The following is a 14357-nucleotide window of genomic DNA, read 5'->3' as shown; positions in this document are numbered from 1 at the left end:
TGTCTGATGCAGTGTATTTTCTGGCTATTTTCAAGTTAAGACTTACCAGTACTGTGTTTTTGCTTTTCAATTTGACCTGTTACAAATGTATTTGGAAAATCTAGTTTGTACAAGGCTCAGAAGGATACAAAGATACTCCCACAAATTACCCAGTTAGGAGGCTACAGTTAGGAAGAGAGAAGTCCTCCACACCCATACTCGGGAGACAGGGTAGGAGCCACAGGTGGGAACAAAGTGCTATGGGAGCTCAAAGCAGGGCTAGGTTAGGACAAGCTGATTTTGCAAAGCACATGTACAGCATATTACTGAGTTCGGGAAAATCATCATGATCAAAGGAGGGTGGAGAAAAATCGTACAACTTTATGATACCAGTTTAGTGAACAACTCTTGATAAAGCAGTAATTATTTAACCTATCTTTAAAGAGGTTTTTTTACAAATAGATGTACAAAAAATGAATTAACACATCCAAAGCCATGTACTTTAAGGGTTAATTCCTTGTTATGTAAACTTTTTTACTTAGGTAACATATATGTGGGCACTTCCTGTGAGCCAGGCACTATGGGAGATATAAAAGAGCATACGTAAAATGTGGTCCCTGTTATTAGTTCTCTATATTCTAGTGAAGATCCAGGATGGCAAGTGAAGGCAAATGTGTGCCATTGCCCCTGTTTGCTCTGCTCTTTGGTCAAGGCCCCTCCAGCAACTTCGCCTCCTGCAGCTGCTATCTTAGGCTGCCCATCATTCCACTGAGTTCTGAAGTACGTAGCCTTTTCTGGAAGAAACTCCTTTCTTCAGTGCTTCAGGCCAGTTTTGAGTCTCAAAGTAAGTGGACAGGATATCAAATACTGTTAGAAGGATAAACAGAAAACACAGTGACCACACACTGGGAAAAAACTAGTACATGACTAATGAGAAAAAAGGTATTCTGGGATATTTCATTCAACAAAGCTACTCCACACCACACATGGTAATAGATCCTGGGGAGACAGGCAAAGAGACAGGCCCTGCTTGCTCCCAAGGACCTCAGCCTACACAGGGATACAGGCCTGTGAACGGACACTGCTGCAACAGGAACACAAAGGGGGGGCCCTGACATGGTCTGGGAGGGGGAGGGGATAAGCCAAGATGACTGAACTGAATCCTAAGGAACAAATAGGAAATCTCTGGTCAATGATGGGTTAAAGGTGGTATTCTAGGCCAAAGCAACAATTTCAACTATATTTAACAGTTGGGAATCAGGAAGATTCTCCGAGAGGCCAGAATACATGTCAAAGTGCATGTGGTGAAATCCAAGCACATCAGTGACGGCAGATTGCTTCAAGGGCCATTCATACTTAAACACAATGCAAAGAAGCAGCACCAGAGCTAACATGTTAAGCGTGAGCCATGTGAGCAGTACCTTGATTGATGGCCAATATCTCTGAATGATAGTTTTTCCCATTCTTGCGTCTGACCATGTATTCCTGGATTGGTAAGCGGGCTGTCTTGACAGAATGTTCTCGGGCCTTTTGAAACGTCACCTTCTGCAAATCACAGTTAAATATTTTTCTTTTAAAACTAATACACAAAGGGGCCGGCCCGGTGGCTCAGGCGGTTAGAGCTCCATGCTCCTAACTCCGAAGGCTGCCGGTTCGATTCCCACATGGGCCAGTGGGCTCTCCAATCACAAGGTTGCCAGTTCAACTTCTCAAGTCCCGCAAGGGATGGTGGGCAGTGCCCCCTGCAACTAAGATTGAACACGGCACCTTGAGCTGAGCTGCCGCTGAGCTCCCGGATGGCTCAGTTGGAGTGCCTCCTCTCAACCACAAGGTTGCTAGTTCGACTCCCGCAAGGGATGGTGGGCTGTGCCCCCTGCAACTAGTAATGGCAACTGGACCTGGAGTTGAGCTGCGCCCTCCACAACTAAGACTGAAAGGACAACAACTTGAAGCTGAACAGCACCTTCCACAACTAAGATTGAAAGGACAACTTGACTTGGAAAAAAGTCCTAGAAGTACACACTGTTCCCCAATAAAGTCCTGTTCCCCTTCAAAAAATAAATAATACACAAAGATATCACTGTAATATGCATAACAAATTGTAAGAATCCCCATTTACCACCACTCCAATTGCCACCTGTAATCATAATTAATGATAAGTGTATTAAAAACAAGTAGCCTATGGTAGAAAGGAAGAAACTGCAGATAATTAAGAGTCCTGCTAATCATGAAGAGTGTTTGTTCCAAGTAAGAAATGGCTTGTGTGGCAACACCTCACTTGGGAGTCCTTTATCCACGAGCTTCCACTCACTACTACTTACAACCAAGAAGGAAAGAAGTAAAAGGAGTTATATCTACAGACACAATTTGCATCCAAAAGTCCAAGCAGTTGGGAGAACAAGCTTGGCCCTAACTCAGTGAAACCCAGTTCTGGATATCTGGAGTTTTCAGCTCAGAGCCAATTGGTAGCAAATTAGAGAGACGAGGGAGACAGGATTTAGGTCAGGTACAACATTTAGGTCAGGAACAACACTAGCAGCATGACAACACTGAAGTGTGAAAGCACACTGCCTAATTAAAAGGAAGGGCTCTGAAAACTGCAGAAAGGGGTGACAGCTCAAAAAGTCCAACAATCTGAGGCCATTTAGGGTCAGAGTACAGTAACTGATGTCCTTGAGTCATGAATTTATATTTGCTACCTTGTAAGAAGCTCTACCTATTTGCAATTTCAGGTTTAAAGAGAAAGGTTTAGATTACTGGGATAATTAACATACTCGGGGCCTCAATAATGAAGAATTCCACTTCTACCACTCATCACGCATGTTTGTCTATCCTCTATGACCTCTCTACCAAGTGTTCTCTGGCTTTAAATGGACAACCCTTGTGACGGAGTTCATGCATCCTGGGGATTGATGATACCTAAAGTAAGAAATTCTTGATATTGAGCCAAACTTTCTGTTTTATCTGAGACTTCCACTCATTGTCCTAGTTCTATCACCCCAGGGCCACACCAAGCAAGTCAAATGCCCTTCTACAAGGCAGCCATTCAGGTATTTGAAGGCTGTGATCATGCCACTATGCATCCTCCCATCTCCAGACTCACAGTCTCCATTCCTTGAGTATGATTCAGTTTTGAGTCCCTTCATCATTCAGGTCAACCTCTTCTGAACTTGTTCTAGCTTATCCATGTCCTTTCATTTCCAGTCCCGTGATTGACTGGCCACCATGAGTATGGTCTAACCAACTGGAATAGCGTGAAGCAGACCTAGCACCTTCTTTGTTCTGATACCTGGATTACCTCCCTCTCAGGCTCACGTGAAACACAATTCCAAGAGAGAACTTCCAAAAATGTTTTAAGTGATGTAATTCAGATGGTATAAGGGTACAACTACTCAGAGAACTTCTTTGAAGGATAACACTCTTTGCATATATGAGATGGGTTTTTTTTTTTTTTTTAAGTTTATTCCTTTACAATCACTTTGAATTCAAAATTAGTAGGATGCTGCTCTGGAGGAGCTTACAGTCTAGTTTCTGTTCTCCGAACATGTAAAGATAAAATGACTCCTCTTGAGGAAACGTTGTTCTTAGCATATTCCTGTGAAGAAGTCAAATTCTCCAGAAACAACTCAAAAGTCCTACGAGTGTACATCTGACAAATCTTTGTGCCAGCTGTTTTTCAGTTTAAATGTTGGTGGAGAAATCAAAGAGAATAATGTGTCAAAACTGTACATCTACAGATGATACGCTGCTCTCTGACCCTCTGGACTTTTCTGCCTCAAAAAAGGAGCTGTCACTCCACTGTGAGAGACAGCATTTAGCTGTTATGTCTTTTTAATATTTTAATCTAAACCTCCCTGACTATCTTAGTTTTCATTACATTGACGTTTTTGAAAGTCTGGTCCAGGTGTCTTACAGAATGCCTCACATCCTGGATATGTTTCCTCTTGATTAAATGTAAACATTTTCTAGTAAGAATGCTTCACAGGTGAGATTCCATCACCTCAGGAGGCATCTAATGTCACTACGGGTGATTCTAAGTTTGGTCATTTGGTTAAGATGGTGACCTTCAGATCACTTCACTGCAATGGTACATTTTTGCCTTTGTAATCTGTGGGGTGGTACTTTGAGACCATGTGGAGAGTCGATTCCCCAATAGCCTTTTGTTCAATTCCCTGAATCAAGGATTACCCCAGGAGTGACAAAATAATGATTTTTAAATTCTATTCTGCATTTCTCATTTATTACCTGGCATTCTTAAGAATATCCCCTGCCATTTGTTTTAGATTATCACTATGGAGTCATGAAACACTGACCTTTTTAGAAGAAATGCAATTCAGTTAAATGTCATCTGTGTTAAATATGTGTATCTCATACATATATGAAAATATATATAAAATACAGTCACATATATGAAAAACATATATAGATATAATCATAAACAGATACTTGTGTGATCATAGAGTATATCAAGAGGGATACACAAGAAAACAGTGGTTGCCTCAAGTGGGGGACACTGTGGATCAAGGATGGGAGGGAGACTTATTTCTCACTGTATACCGTGTTATACATTTTAACTATTACCTCATTTTTATTATCTAGTCAATGTTCATTAGTAAATACAAACCAGTAAAATGATCAACAAATACTTATATGATAGGATACTGAAAAACTCCGCAATTATTCCAATAAAATTCTAATTCAACAAAAGAAATCTGGAGAGTACTATGGATGCTGAGCTTATAAGACATGTCAGCAGGGAAGATGGACTAAGAAGGAGCAAAACGACTCTCTCACCACGAACAAACAGCTGGTAAGAATGCTGAGTCAATGCTTCCTTGGTCAAGATCAGAGTTCTCCTTCCAGAAACGAAGAGAGGCGAGAAGAAAGGAGTTCAGCAATGGCTACTGATGTAATTCCCCAACACCTGACTGGATTCTGTCAGGTCAGGGCTCTATAAGGATCGAGGGAGGGCCCAGTGTGAGGGCGAACGCAGGCAGAACAGGCTCCGACTTCCTATTCCCTCTGAGTTTTTAGGCCTTTTGGGTAAGATTATAACCGGGCAGGTTGCATCTAAAAAGTTAAGCACTTTTCGAAATAGTTTTCAGTCCTAAAATGTACACTTACTTTCTGAATGCTTTCATCCACAAGTCCACCAAGGATGTAAACTTTGTTCAGATCAACATCTTCAAGAGCTAGTGAAAAAATGAAGGCCACTGAGATCAAATCTGTTTTATTTTTATTTTTATGTTTTTTGTTTTTTTAAGATTTCTTTTTTTTCTATTAGTTCAAATCTGTTTTATAATTTCTAAATCCAAAGAAAGTAAAAGGGAAGAATGATAAAAGTAGAAATTTAATGAAATCGAAACCAAAAAGGTAAATTTGCTAGTTCTCTGAAAAGACCAAGTAAACAGATAAACCTTTGGCAAATCTAATCATGAAAAAGGGTAGTAGACTCCAATCAATATTAGGATGCAGAAAGAAAATTAAAATTACACAGGAATGTGAAATAATTAGAAGAGAATATGAAAATTAATACCAATAAATTTGAAAATTATGTGAAAGATACTTTTCTGAAAAAAGAAAAAAAGAAGTATATATATCTAACATTGATCCAAGAATGGTCAGTGTGGGGAGCTGACCAGGGAAACCGGGAAGGTTCCAGGTAGCTCACAGGTCCCGCTGTGGAGGGAGACACTACATCTGTGCAGCTGTGCACACAAAATAGGACAAGGCATCCAGGGAGGTATCTGTCCATAAGAGGTGTGCAATTCATGCACATTCCCTTTTTCTTGGTGAGGGGGTGATACTCCTTAGGTGGCTTTAACAAATTCTGCTGCAGGGAATAATAAAACAAAGGGCTAGGCACAATGTGTTACATGAATCCATGCAGTAAAATACATACCATGTTCTGAGTCAGGAGTCAGGTACACAAGGGTTTCCAGGGGAAATAAACTAAAGCAGTCTTCTTCTGTTACATCTAGCTGAAAAAAATGCAAATAATCCAATGTAGTGTACAGTAGGTTAACAGTCCACAGTGCAGCAACTAGTTACCGACACCTAATTTCTACCAGGCATGGCTCTAGTGCATCGAGGGGATACATGTCTGACAACCTGTTCTCAGAAAGTGCTTGACTGGAGATGGGGAAGTAGAAAGGCACAGACATTCAACCCTACAAGATGAGACAGGAAGTGGGGAGGACCTAACAGATCTACAGGGAGCATGTCTCCAATGATGAGGGAGTGACAATACCTTCTAGTGAAGGGAATGCTGGAACTGGGTTTCTGAAGGAGGTAAGATTGACACGTACAAAAGGCAGAAGCACTCAAAGTGGAGGGAATCACCTAAGAAAGGCATGAAGACAGGAAAACAAAGGGACTATGTGACCCTGACAGTGGGTCTGTCTGGCTCACACACAGGAATCGTGAAACAAAGAGAAAAGTAAGGCTGGAAATGGCTGTTGCACAGGAAGGACTGTTAAGACAGAAACGGGAACCATGACCAACTGGGCAGCACTGCAGGGCACTTTTCACACTCATTGCCTCCGTGGACCTCCCCAGGAAAGGCCACACTGCCCACACTCAGCTACATAATGCAGAGACAAGGACATTTTTAGTGGCATTTCTTAGGAACTGATCTGGATTCTTGCCTATATAGCAATCACTACATTTATGAGATCTGAAGGAAAGAGTTGGAAAGTAACTTAGTACCCTCTAAAACTCATCTTAAATCCACATTACTTCCACAAGGATTCTTTCTCTTCCTCCAAAACTCATGTTTTGTATTCTGTATTGCTGAGAATAAGAAAGGAGTTATGGCATTGACTGGAGTATACAGTCTAGCATATAATATACAGGATACAAAATACAGTCCTAGGTACCGGTAATATTTATTTGCCAATACAGTGGAAGGATAAAAAATTTTAAGTATAAGAACTGATGAGAAGTTTTATTTTTTTAAGATTGTAATAGTGAAAACATAATTTATATATACAGAGGGTACCAAAAAAAGTATACGCACGTTAAGAAAGGAAAACTATTAAAATTGTAATACTCAATATATACCAATAACAAAAGATGAATACAAGTCATGTTTGACTCCTGCAATTACAAGAGGTGCTCAAAGTGGCTACTATCATTGTCTAGACACTTCTGATTACGGCGAACTACTGCTTGAGCAACATTGACCAAAGTGTCCACTTGTATACATTTTTTTGGCACCCCTGGTATATATATATGTTTTTACATCAAAATATGAAAAAGTAAAAAGTCTACTCTTTAGAGAACAATTCAAATAATATGCAACATGAGGCTTACCAGGTAACTAGAAAATCCATCATTTATCCTCAAACACTCTTCATACAGGGGACTGTCTGTTGCGAATCCAGCGAGGCAGATCCAAAATGGCCTGTCTGCTTTTTTATTTGAACCATACAACCTTCGGATCTGTCCAGCCAATCTACTTAATTCCTTCAAAGACATAAGGATGACTTAGGGTGGAAACATGCCCTTTCTTTCTACATTCATTAGCAACAAATGGTACTGAGCTCACTGAGAGCGATTCTGGAAAATCTCATGAACAGAACGACCCCTTTTACTGCAGTAGTGAGTACAAGCACGTGAGTGCGTGTTACACCCCATGGCATTACACCTTATAGATGAAAGGTAAGGTAATGAATGATACTAGCCCAGAAACAGTGAGTTAGTGGGAAAACTGAGGATTCTCCCTCCTTGTGGACCTGCCATTATATATCTAACATGATATGTGAAATTGTGCTTTTAGCTTTCATCTAAAATCTTACCACATGATGTTTACAATTTATTAAAAAGAAGTTAATTACTATGCAGACACTTTTATATACCACCAGATAAGCTTGGCACCTTCTCCCTAACTCCAGGAGTTGTAATAGGATTGGCAATTTTAACTTTCCATCCTGATTCAGAGTCCTTACCCTAATAGAAAGGTAGTTTCACAATCTGGTCTAATTTGGTTCAGTAGAGAAAAAAAAGGCTTTGAGTTTGCTTTAAGCTGATATCTCAATATAAACAGTAGGAAATTCTTGGTGACCTTTTCAGAGGGCTATAGGTAGAGGTACTGTGTAAAAACTGCAGAGCTTCAGTTTTCCTAATTTCTCTGAAAAACATGCAAACACTAGCACATACAACAGGGATCTTGAAAAACGGAAAGATTTGTTTTGCAGTGTGAGGCCAAAAATTAAGGCTCAATATTGTGTGCTGCCTTGACGTCTGGTGAAACTGAGAGAGGCTTGAATGGCCTAACTACAAATTCCTCTCCCAATTCTGTTCCCATAGATAAGGTCCCCTAGCTAAACAATCCTCTCATTCAAAGGGACCACGTGTAGTTCCTGTTTATCCTTGGGCAGTGGGCTTTAATTTTATGCCAATCCACTGAATTATTCCAACAAACCAATCACATCTTCCTGCAGGAAGCAGGGGCACCCCATCCTCTTGATACTACAACGCCTGTCTCCCACAGCCCCTGGTTGTTCATTCTGTTCCTGAGTGCAACTTCATGTGGGCCTGCATAGCAGGCAATGTCATCCTCCCCCAGGCTGAGTATATGTGACTATCAATCTTACCTGTCCAGTGTCAGGTGTCATGTGTTCAGCCACCCCTAGGACCCCAGGATGGAAATCCCTCCTTCACCAATAGGGTGAATGGGAGACCACTAAAATACATTTCAAGAAGACCTCCCACAGGGAATCTCCCCACAACAAGCAACAAGGCAAATATTTCTCTCCCCAGCAGAAGGCCAAAGATTTCGTCTCTGGAGAATTGAACTCGAAAGGCTCCATCTAGACTGGGGATACCATGAACACAAAGGCAAAGGGTTGATCTCAAAACAGAAGATAAGGTAAAAATTTCCAAACTAAACCAGAGGATATCTAGTCTCTTCCTGTTTCTTTACAACAGCCATCTTGGAACTTAGCCGTGTCCAGGAAACTAAACACTTTGGCTGGTTTACTACAGAATCACAGAAGCTAGAGCTGGTCACGCTCTTCATGAAAGCTGCTCCCTTCTGGGCCTCCCTCATGTGAGTAGGAATTTGGAGCTTAGCGGATGTTCTACCTTCTTAGACATGTGGTGGGTCATACTCAAATCGATACAGAGTCTTGGTCCCGAGTGTTTGGCTTCCAAAAGTTTCTCCTTGGTTAAGGATCTCAGAAAGCGTTTGCTGTGCTGGGGGCAGATGCCTAGAGTAGAAATATCAGAAAACAGAAGTGGGAAAACAGAGGAATAATATTCAGTAAGAAACAAATCTCCCCAGCCAGGTGAATACTAGTTGCATGTGAAGAAAAACTTGAAACTCGTGCAAGGTATCCATTCATCAGGCAGGTTAGGTGCAGCAGAGTGGTGAGGCGCGTGGGCTCTGGAGCGCACTGCTGGGTCTAAATCTAAGTGCACTATGTTCGTTTATTACCAGTATCACCTTAACCAGGTTATTTAATTTCTCTGAGCCTCAGTTTCTTCACCTACAAAATGAGGATAATAAAAGGACCTATTTCTTAGGGTAATCCACGTAAGATTCTCAGCACTGAACCTAGCACGTAGCACTGAATAAACGTTAGTTGTTGGTATAATTCCTTCTACTTCTGACACATAAATACACTAGATAGCTTATATTTGAAAGGCAGACTTCAATTTTGTTTTCTTTGATACTTTGATTCCCAACAAAATAGGACAATAAGCTCTACCTCCCCGATGTTTGTTTTTACTTAAAAACAATATTCCTAGTCTCCTAGGAACATGCAGCTACCAGTTTGCTAAGAAATAAATGTAATTATACCAGCAATCTGATTTATTGTTACCTGAATTTTCTACACGATTGGCTTTTCTTCTTTCTTTCTCTTGCTTTCTTTTGCTCTTCTTTGCTGCAACTATTTTTTCCCAGTGTCTCTGTTTTCTTTGGACATTTTTCTTAGGTTATCCAGAAAACAAAATTGTTTGAGAACTTCATAAGCACCAAAAAGGAAAATGAATATTAGAAACAGTTACTTACTTTTTTAAATCAGATATAAAGTTAGGAGAGAAAAACGGTATTAGTCTTAGAAACAAAAGTAGACTAGATTGTGTTTAGAGACAGCAGAGCCCCAGAAAAGAAGTGTGACATGTCAACCTAAAGCAGTTTAGGTTTCCTGACCCTTCTGAGGTATATCAAAAATTCCTATTGAACTGTATTTACTTTCCCTATGACTCAAATGGAACTGAAGACTTACACCAGTTAGCAGGATATTCAACCCTAGGAATACACCAAAGTCATTCCCAGTCTTTTTGTTACCCGATTCTGAATAGGGGTCTCTGGGGCATCCCATCATCTCAGAGCCCATGGCCACTCGCAGCACTCACCGAGCACCACACTGCAGCGCCTGTGGGCAGGGTCTCTCCCTCCTGATGCTCACATTCCACATCAATCTGCAGAAGCCGGAAGCTGTCAGAGAGGCCATCTTCACCTGTGTCCTCGAGGATTACTTCTTGCTCCTGCAGCACGTCTGACTCTGTTTCCCGAGCACTCCCTTCCAATTTCCAGTCCATGTGCTTAGTCCTCTGGCCTTTTCACCCAGATTAGAAAAAGGCACAATTACGTGAGACATTACCTAATTGTGACACAGGAAACCAAGTCATTTATGGTGTGCTTTGAAATGCATGCATAAATTAAGGGTGGGACAGAACCGCAAAAGCCACCTCCCTTACTTTGTTTATTTTCAAAACCATTCCAGTAGCAAATATTTATTGAGCACCTATTGTATGTAAAGTCCTATACTAGAAATATCCTTGGAGGATGAATAGCTAGCCAAAAAATACGGTAAAGAGTGGCCAAAAACCAACCAGGAATTCTTCCAGGTTGCTGGTGAGGTATCAGAATTTGTTTTTCCAAACTATATATTCCTGCCCGCAACTCAGTTAAGCATCACTGCAGCAGAAAGCCAGTCATCAGCCCTTCTCTCAGAAGTGCTGAGGTAGAAAAATATAGAGCACCATTGTTGTAACACACTTAACAAATGTCACCATTTCAAAGTGGCGTTCAAAATCCTTGAGAAAGGTATGAGTATAAAATGCTCCAGTCTACAATTAAGTATCACAGACAAAGAATGGTCTAACCATTGCTCACGGCTGCTCCTGAGTCTAGTGCCCTACCACCATTTTAGGAAAAGCACAGCTTTGAAAAAGCAAATCTATGTAATATGATCCATGCATATGGTGAAAAGACCTATTTATAATGAAAAGTTATGACCCTCACTCTGACCCCTTCCACATCTAGTGGGAACCCTTAACCAGGTGTCTTTAGTTATTCTGGTTTACACCATTACTTTTTTTTTTAATTAAAAAAAAGAATTATTAAAAAATTTTTCCAATTATAGTTGACAGACAACATTATATTCGTTTCAGGTGTACAACATAGTGATTAGACATTTACATAACTTAGGAAGTGATCACCCTGATGAGTCTAGTACCCACCCGGCATGATACATAGTTATTACAATATTACTGACTATATTCCCTATGCTGTACTTTACACCCTTGTGACTTTTTTTTTATAACTGGCACCATTACTTCTTGATTCATCAAGTTTGAATTTTACTGACTCCCTATCAAACACTCGAATTCAAATCACTTAAATTAAACCCTTTTATTTTTTATTTTTCTGTCAGTTATTTTGACCTTTAAATTTCTTTCTGAGGTATAACCTACTTACAGTAAAATGCAAAGATTTTAAGATTTGAAATTTGTGTTCATTTTCTTGACTGGGCTAAAGTTTACTTTCACTTAGAAATCTTTTCTTTAATAGTCAGTACAAATGTTAACATATTTATTTATACCACTAACTGTGGCACTATGAGTTTATGGCATACACGAAATTTAATAGTGTACATAACATTTCTACAGAAATGAGGAAAATGCCAAGTTATGCTTAAACATTTCAAAAGTGTTGCCCTGTTCACATATGAACAGCGATGTTGAATATAAATACCGTTTTTAACAAAAGGTATCCAGACCTGTTAAGATAGTTCCTTTAGATGACTGAACTTTGTTATGTCAACTATCAGTGTCATCTGCATTTTTCTGCATTTAGACATTCCAAAAAGAACAAATGAAAACTTTAAGGTAAGCTGGTCCAATGCGTAACAACCTCATTTTATTAGAGGAAACATAAATTTGTTAAATGAATGCTAGTTTGTTAACAGCCAATGTGCAAAGTGACCTCTTCCTCCTCTGAACTCTACAGCATTGTGTATTCTTATTTGTGTCTGTCCATTCATTCAGTCAATAAATATTCATTGAGCTCCGCCTCTGGGTCAGGCCCTTTTGGGGAATGACTGGGAGGCAATGAATGTAGATGTTTCATTGGAGAAATCTGGATTAGAAGTTGGAGTAGCAAGAGGGGCTGTAGAGCTTTCCATTGCTGTTTAAAAATTTGGGAGGTCAGTGCTCATTTTTTCTCTCCTATTGAACTGAATTCCTTTTCAGGAGGGACCATGTACCTACATTTACCTAAACATTGAACAGTTCATAGAAACTTGCAAACAGTAGTGGTTGAATAACTGTTTTTTGAATTAACTGATTTTACCCCCACCCCCCCCATTCTCTTCCTTCCTGTTCCACTCCTTGGATCTCCGACCTCTCCAAATTCTTATAGTCCCTGAGAATGTTGTTCAGACCAGGAACTTGGGATACAGAGATCATGAAAAGCAAATGAAGGCAACTCCAACCACTACCGGAAGAGTCTGTACTAGAGCAGACTGGGCACTCATGAGGACAGGGACCACATCTTTACCACCTTTGTATCTTTAGTGGCAGGACAAGGCCTGGTACAGAATGGAAGCTCAGTGAATACTGACTCAGAGCTTGCCAGCTAGTGATCCTCAGAAAGCAAAGGTGAAGTTGGGCATCAAAGCAGCAGTAATCTATCAATCTGTGTGAGACGTTATATATGACCAGATTTAGCATTTCATTTCTTCATTAAAAAATGTTTTCTGAGGCTCCATTACAGGTCCAGGGCTGGGTAGTGGGGTTACTCCATTAATTACTTAAGCATTTAGCAGTTACCAAGTACCTGACATAACAGCCCATGCTGAGGATTTGGGGAAAATGTTCATTCTGTCTTCACGGGGCTGCAATGATCAGACTCAGCCTTGCATGACAGCTGGTCTGCCTGGTTGCCCACCAGATTACAAACCCTTCCAGGGAACAGAGGATAACGAATTCACATGCACACCCCCAGTACTCAGTACTGAGCCTCACAGAATAAAAGCATCCTAAATGATTGACAATCATGTCACTCTTCTGCTCAGAACCACGCAGTATTCTCCATTTCCCTTGCAGTAAATAGTCAAAATCCTTCCAATGGCCTATGCTGATCATTAATGTCTACCTCGTCCTTCTGTTGTCCTCTGCACTGTCTGCTCCACTTGCTGTTCCTTAAACATACCAAGAGTATTCCCACCTCAGGGCCTTGGCACTTGCTGTTCTCTGTACCGCCAATGCTCTTCCCCTAGATAATTACATGATTACCTTTTTCACTTCATTCAGATTTTCGCTACCCAACATGGCACATATTTTACTTATTTTTTTGTTGGAACTTCCCCATTCCTATACCGTAAGCAAGTGTTCACTACATCCTCTACGCCTAGAAAAGGCCTTGGTACATGATAATGCTCACTACTTGCTTAATTAATAGATCTCTCACCTACCCCCATTTCTGAGTTTTCTAACCCAAATCCCACTTGATGAGCAGATCCCTAGACGCTAAGTGCAGGACCAGTCTCTGCGCGCTTCTCTCATTTTCTCATTCTCAATTGTAGTCTCCCGAAGCTGGCTGCACGCCTCAGGCACCTTCAGCGCTGGAACATCTAGACCCCAGGCTGGCAGGACCCCGCCTGTGGGCCCCGCCTGACGCCCAGGCTGCGAGCGCGAGGGGAGCAGGAAGGGAAAGCAGCAAGAAGGTGTGGGACACCAGGCCACACGCCTGTTAGACGCCGCCTCCCCAGCGTGTTCCCCGCCCGCGAATGCGGCGGCAGCGCCTGCCTAAAGCCCCCGAGTCCCTCCCGCGCCCCGCAACGAGCCCCGGGGGTACCTGATCCCGCCACCTCCTGCAGCGGCGGCGCACATCAGACCCCGCCTCCGGCCTCACTTCCGATTCCTGCCCCTCTCGGAGTGGCATTCTGGGTATTGTAGGTTTCCGCCCCGCGGCTCGCTGTGCGGGGGCCGGAGCGGGGGCTTGGGCTTCCCAGCCCGACCCTGGCCCTGGGGAGCAGCGTCCCGGCGGAAGTGTTGCCGCGCTTGTGGGGGCTCTGAGCTTGTTGCCTTGTTAGGTGAGGATTACAGTCCCAGCCACTTGCCGACCCCCCCCAGGGCTGCTG

At 41.6% G+C, this 14357-nt stretch overlaps 1 protein-coding gene across 4 annotated transcripts; it reads right to left on the bottom strand.

Annotated features, from left to right (window-relative positions):
- Nucleotides 1-340: 340 nt before the first annotated feature.
- On the bottom strand, nt 341-14226 carry TRMT10B (tRNA methyltransferase 10B). 4 transcript variants are annotated; one of them, XM_019729145.2, is made up of 9 exons: nt 14072-14226; nt 10345-10547; nt 9807-9915; nt 9067-9191; nt 7294-7446; nt 5882-5960; nt 5104-5171; nt 1401-1524; nt 341-846 (listed from the first exon to the last, which is right to left on the bottom strand). In XM_019729145.2, exons 2-9 carry the CDS (start codon nt 10528-10530, stop codon nt 740-742), a joined length of 951 nt encoding a protein of 316 aa, XP_019584704.1. In that variant the 5' UTR covers nt 10531-10547; nt 14072-14226; the 3' UTR covers nt 341-739. The 4 variants fall into 4 exon arrangements, with proteins under 4 accessions (XP_019584704.1, XP_074186835.1, XP_019584705.1 ...); XM_074330734.1 differs by having other exon boundaries at nt 341-817; XM_019729146.2 differs by lacking the exon at nt 14072-14226 and adding an exon at nt 13689-14027.
- Between the last annotated feature and the right edge of the window lie 131 nt (nt 14227-14357).

The sequence above is a fragment of the Rhinolophus sinicus genome, linkage group LG04, assembly GCF_036562045.2.
Source record: "Rhinolophus sinicus isolate RSC01 linkage group LG04, ASM3656204v1, whole genome shotgun sequence".
NCBI classification, from domain to species: Eukaryota; Metazoa; Chordata; class Mammalia; order Chiroptera; family Rhinolophidae; genus Rhinolophus; species Rhinolophus sinicus.
Note: the sequence above shows the minus strand (reverse complement) of the source record. Positions and strands in the feature narration are given on the sequence as shown.

Excerpts from the sequence above, each read along its gene's own strand:
- TRMT10B (XM_019729145.2), bottom strand. The coding sequence starts at position 10,530 with ATGGACTGGAAATTGGAAGGGAGTGCTCGGGAAACAGAGTCAGACGTG. Across the intron at positions 9,916-10,344 it reads GCGCTGCAGTGTGGTGCTCG|AAAAATGTCCAAAGAAAACA; the intron begins GTGAGTGCTGCG and ends GGATAACCTAAG. Across the intron at positions 847-1,400 it reads GATATTGGCCATCAATCAAG|TATTTGATATCCTGTCCACT; the intron begins GTACTGCTCACA and ends TCCTTCTAACAG.